We start from the raw sequence: 6,000 nt of genomic DNA, 5'->3' as shown, positions 1-6,000 counted from the left end.
GTAGAAACCTGCCTCAACATATCATCTGAGAAGCACCCCCCAAATCCATCTGTACCAAAAACTTTCCCTTTCACGCTGCCTTGCACTGAAATTCCTGCTATTGTTATTCCAGTTAGGCAGCCTGGCTGTCAGAGGACATCAAAAGGGGCGGAGAGGCCTCATTGCGGGGCAAATTCAACCAACCTCAAGATTTTCCCTTCTCTTAAACTCGGCCGGTTTATATTCCAGGTAAAGTGAGCTAAGAAAATAAGGAAAGAACAGCTTTATCTTTCAAAAGCCATACGAGCGAATGGTCTTTGATTTCTCGAAAGCACTCTTGGTCTTATCTCTCCATGTTAATTGTGACAGTAAAACAATGAAGATCGAGGTTTAATTTTAACTCACTTTGGTCAGTCTAGGGCAGTGAATGAAGATCATGAGCTGGAGAAATATTAATCCAGGTTGGTTATTTAACATCTGCCTTATTTTGAGGAGAACACTGCTGAAGGCACCTGCTCAGGACAATGAAACTCTTCAGTTATATTTTGGTTTATCGCAGGCTTCTCCTCGTAGTTTTCACTCTGTTGATTTTACTGCCCCTGCCTATCATCCTCCGCACCAAGGTGAGTGAACCCAGAGAACAGGCTGGTGGATTTCTTGATTTATTTAATTATCCTTTACTGTTGCAGTGTAATTGCCTGGCTCAGAGCTAAATAGATGGTGATTCTTTTGGGCTTGAAGTCAGGATGGTTAGACATTGTGTTTGGTCCATTTTCCCCCTTTTTAGTGGTTAATGTTGGTTGATTCTCAGTATGATTAACTAGAATAGTTAAACAGTATATTCAATCAGAATTGTTCTTTGCCTGTCAGCTAGATGAGAGGAAGAACAAAAGAAGCACAACTTTTGAGATCTTGTCATTCAAGTTATCACTCCTTTCCCCTGAGCCTATGTGGCACTGGGGCAAGAGCTGGAAGAACAATGGGGAGTTCCAGGGTTGAGCACAGACTAATTTACTTGTCAGCTCTACAGCTTGGTGTGGCTCACAGAACCTCCTGGAAGTTTAGTTTCCTTATGGGATAAGAAGACATTGAAAGCATAAAGTAATTTTCTTTGGTTAATCAGAAAATCTAACAAATTATTGTACCATGTTCTGATCATTCCAGATTTTATTTCATTTTGGTGTAGGTTGAAGCATTTTTCTGTTTGCTTTTAAGTGTAGTCAGTCTATTAAGTAGAATGATAAATTCAATGCATTTTTAATCCCTTGGCAAAATGATTTAATTCAGCTAACATTTAGTGAGCACCGTCTCTGTGCCAGGCATGATGAGTGTCACTTGCTGGTAAGAGGACAGGCACTGGAGCCAGGCTCTCTGCTTTAGGTCCCAGATTTACCACTTAGAATCTGTGTGACCTGGGCAAGTCACTTAACCTCTCTGTGCTTCTGTTTTCTCTTAGTAAGGTTGGGATAGTAATGGGCTTTGTGAGGATTAAATGAGTAAGCACACCTCAAGCTCTGACTTGGAGCAGCAGCTGGCACACAGTAAGTGGGGCAGTGTGAGTCTCCCCAAATGTGTTGACTCCACAGCTGGTGCAGTTCTCACCACCCCATGATGCCTTGTCTCTGAGTAGAAGAGAACCTTTCTGATGATCTTCCCTAACAAGTATTAATCAAGGTTGTACCATCTGGGTTGAAACAGAATCCCAGAAATTATAAAATGATGGGTCCTCCGGCCTCCTTCAGAAGTAAGCCACTGATCTGGGAATCTCTGAGGGAAATTCATGTGAGCTAATGAAAAGTCCCTTTGGACTCTGCCAACATCTCCTCTACTTGCAAAGCTGGTGAAGGGACTACCGGCCTCTGCTGCCCGCAGCTGCGGGTTGTCTCCTACAAGAGGAGGAGTCTCCTCTCCCAGGCTGGGCCTCTCCTTGCACTGAGGCCTCATAGTACTCCATGGAGGGAGGGAAGGACTCCCCACCCTTTTGGTCAACCATTGTTCTGAGTCCCCAAAGTCTCACAGAATTTCTAGTGAAAACACAGGCACAGTCCATTGTTCTTGGTTTGGTTGGTTTTGTTTTTCAAATTCTGTCTGACTAATCATCCCCTCTACTCCCTTCCCCCCCCCACCCCCCACCCCCACTGCAGCTACTTTTGAGCACTCCTTTATGAGTCTCTGGCAATCACTAGATGACAAATTTGAGCCATAGACACAGGGCTCTAATCTGAATGCCCACCCCCATCCCCCTTTGAAGACCTGTTGCTCCATCTATCATGCGTGATGGCCTTCTCTTTCCAACTCCCCTTGTCCTGCAAGTCCCTTAGACCCAGCTGAATCCTACCATAAACACTTCCTGGTTCACACCTGGCCCCCTGGTATGTTTTAACATTTCTGGGTTAGTCTCAGCATAAGTCCTCACTTATGGCAGAGAAAGTAAGAAATTAGTCAAGACAAACTTAGGCTATGACTGTGTATCATCTATACTGCTCTTTCAACATAAATGCACGGCACTTTGATTATCTTCCATAATTTTCAGAGAAAGTGAATATAATAAACCCTTTGAAAGAGAAAACAAGTAAATAAATAAAAAGCAATGGTTTCAGTGCATGATTCATTAACCAGAAAGTGTATTCTTGCTAAGAAACGCAGTCATTAATTTTTTCCCAAGGTGCCATGACAAGAGTACATTAGGTCTGTAGGGAAACCAGGGACCTAGCATCAGGTTGCATTTGCTGACCTGTGTTCCTCTTTCCTTTCCTTCTGATCAACTCATCTGTTGAAACTCAACGGTAATCAGATTTTTTCCTAGTACAGTAACATCATTCTTTTTTTTTTGGTTACTTTAAACGCATATTTAATCATTCAATCAACTGCTAATTAAACTCAAAGAATATTATTTTAACTGTTACTTACAATGAAAGCAGAACATTTTTTCAGAGCATATGGGCCTTTGGAGGGCATAAAATTTGAGTAGAGGCTTACTTTGACATGGATGCAAATCAGTTTATTGTTAACTTTCAGTTTAACTGGAGAACCCTATGTTTCTAAACACACAGTAATAGAACAGCTAAAGAATTCAAGCAAAAGAAAAAGTCAATTTTGCTTTATAAAAACACAATAAATCTACATGATGTAGAACCAACAAACAATGAATTATTGACTGATTTTTTTTTTTATTTTCCTAATGGTTATTGAGTTGTTTCTATGTACTGGCCTTAACCCTTACCTTAATTCCATCTCAAGTCAAAAATGTGGCATCAATGATGAGACCTTAGTGGTTTTTCAATGTAAGATTCAAAGGGAAGAGGAAGGAATTCGCTTTGCAGAGCATGCTTCTGTTCCAGGCATTCTGCCAGCTGCTTTACCCAACTTATCTTATTTAACCTTCATTACAAACCAATAAGACAATCAAATATGTGCTATCACTCTCGTTTTACATTTGAGGAAATTGATTCTCAAAGACACGATTCAACAAAGTCCGCATAGAAGCTGTAGAAACTGGATTTGAACTTGAGTTCTGTCAGAACTCAAAATTCAGGCTTTAGCAGTGGTTTTGTTTTAGTCTTTTCTATATTTTGTATTTTTGAAGATTTATCCTCTATTTTGAAGAGTTACATAAAGCGTGGCTTGGTAATCATTTATCGACAACTCAGGCATTTCTCTTTGTGATAATGTTTTAGACAGGTCAAACCACAGAATAGATGTATCTTAGCCATTTCCTCAATTGACCTCATGCTACTCAGTCGTTAAGGTAGAAAATTGCAGTTATTCTAACCACTGGGGATGGGCCTATGAGAACTGAAGTAGCAGTTTTCTTTTATGTGTGTCATTTGCTGAATGGCCCAGAGTCCCAGCTACAGGCTGGTCATGTCAGCTTGTCAAGATATAGTGCCCCTTCCCTTCATATCTGTGCCCAAATGCTCATCATGAGTCATGGTGTTAGGTTGGCATCTTAATGTCTTCTGGTCAGAAGAGTCTTAGGACTGTGTTTCTCAATGTTTTCACAGAAATGATATTTTAAAGCAAAGGAGAATATGACTCACCCCAGAAGCCCACGAGCATAAGTCGAACAGAAGCTCAAATTTAGTCCTTATGAGTTAGATGTTATTTTTAGTCCTATTTTGCAGATTAGGAACAGAGACAGAAACAAGTAAATAGTTTGCCAAAATGTGGCAGTACAGATGTTTCCAATCAACATCTGTCTGACTCTAGAGCTAGTGATCTCAACCACAACTGAATATCTGTGTCTTTATAGCTTCCACAGTGGTAATAAGTATATTCCTAATAAATTGGTGTAAATGTTGCTTTGCTAATGGAATACTATTTTCTTATTGCTTTATATTGAATCATCAGCAATGCTGTCTTTTTAATTGTCACATGGACATAAAGATAGTCTTAGCCCTTCCCAAGTTAGTAGTTAGTGATCAATAAAACAAGCCTGAAATGTAATTGCTATTTACGTAAATATTTGAATGAAATTAATGATTGCACTGAATTTGTCTCATTTTGGAGAGGAAATTTCTTAAATTGGAGAGTGCATTTCTTCCAGATATGTCTCATTCCATCTAGTTTATCCATTACTTAGGACCCCCTTTTTGAGAAAAAGAGACAGAGAAACAGCCACACGGATATTGAGTTGCATTCCCTAGGTGATTGGTTGTAAAACCAAGACCAGATTTCAATTTTCACTCAGGTACCTCTGGATTTCTCTAGGAAATATTTTACATCAAGAAAGACTTGAAAAGAGAAGAGACTGAGAGTCAACACAGCATAGCATTAGTGCACCAGAACGGCACAGGCTAGGGAGGGAGGAAATATAGCTTTAAGGGCCGGCTTTATTTTGGCAGCTGTCGTGTGCTGCCTATGTCTCCTTCACAATATACTCATTTTATACACTTTGAATTTCAAAGTTAGAATAGAAATTGTAATAAATAAAAGATACATAATGAGAGACTTATGGTTCTAAATCTAAATAAACTAAATAGATGGGAGACATATAATGTTTCAAAGAAATGTAAACTTTAAAGGAATAAAGGACCTACTGGAAGGAGAAAAGTCTGACAAAGAAAATAAAAATGAATGGGAGAGAATTTAAAAAGACTACAGTGAAAAAAGAGAGAGGAGAGATATTCCAAGAAAACATAAAGAACTTTTAAAGGGCCAATTCAAATAATCAAACATATTAATAAAAACAATTGATATGGTTTTAAATGTTGGTTTAAAATATTGTAGGGGTGCCAGCCCAGTGGCATAGTGCTTAAGTTTGCGTGCTCTGCTTCGGTGGCCCTGCGTTCGCAGGTTTGGATCCTGGGCACAGACCTATGCATCGCTTATCAAATCATGCTGTGGCAGGCATCCCACATATAAAGTAGAGGAAGATGAGCACAGGTGTTAGCCCAGAGCCAATCTTCCTCAGCCAAAAAGAGGAGGATTGGCAACAGACCTTAGCTCAGGGCTAATCTTTCTCACCCCCCCCCCCAAAAAAAATTGTAGGGATTTAAGATAAGGAAGAAAATACTAAAAACTCCAAGAAAGTGAACATTTTAGACACAAAAGAGCATCAAAATGATGGAGGGCAAGAAAAATGAGAAGTCATGCTAATAGTAATGTGGCAGATAAGCAAAATCAGGAAATCCAAATTTGAGAGGTCTTTATTTCAGGAAAATTTTATGAGAACTTGCAAAGCCCCAAGTGTTGTGCCAAGTGAACTGTGGGATATCAGTAGAAGTTGAAATTGATGTTTCTGCTTTCCAGTAGCTGCACAATTGCTGGAAAGTCAATATATACTAGGGCAAACATTAATTACAAAATAAGGTTGTATAGAGATACATGCCAAATGATTTCAACAAATCGTTTGTGATATAGACATGGATAAACCTCTTGGGATGCATCCTCCTCCAGCCCCTCCATTCCCCCACCACACGCAATTCCACTTGTCCACAACCTGCCGCTCCATCTATTTTATCTCAGAGAATCTGCTACCCTCCATCCTGTTTCCAGGCCTGAAACCTGTGTGTCATCTCA

The 6,000-nt window shown here is 39.8% G+C and overlaps 1 protein-coding gene across 1 annotated transcript in view; it reads left to right on the top strand.

Annotated features, from left to right (window-relative positions):
• The first annotated feature begins 433 nt into the window (after positions 1–433).
• The window catches only part of SLC13A1 (solute carrier family 13 member 1), an 85,079-nt gene continuing 79,512 nt past the window's right edge, over positions 434–6,000 (top strand). The window contains exon 1 of the mRNA XM_004418744.3: positions 434–602. Coding sequence (XP_004418801.1) covers positions 504–602 — 99 coding nt within the window. The 5' untranslated portion in view covers positions 434–503. The remainder of the gene's footprint in view (positions 603–6,000) is intronic.

The sequence above is a fragment of the Ceratotherium simum genome, chromosome 1 (genome assembly GCF_057802395.1).
Source record: "Ceratotherium simum simum isolate JZ-2026a chromosome 1, ASM5780239v1, whole genome shotgun sequence".
Taxonomy (NCBI): domain Eukaryota; kingdom Metazoa; phylum Chordata; class Mammalia; order Perissodactyla; family Rhinocerotidae; genus Ceratotherium; species Ceratotherium simum.
Note: the sequence above shows the minus strand (reverse complement) of the source record. Positions and strands in the feature narration are given on the sequence as shown.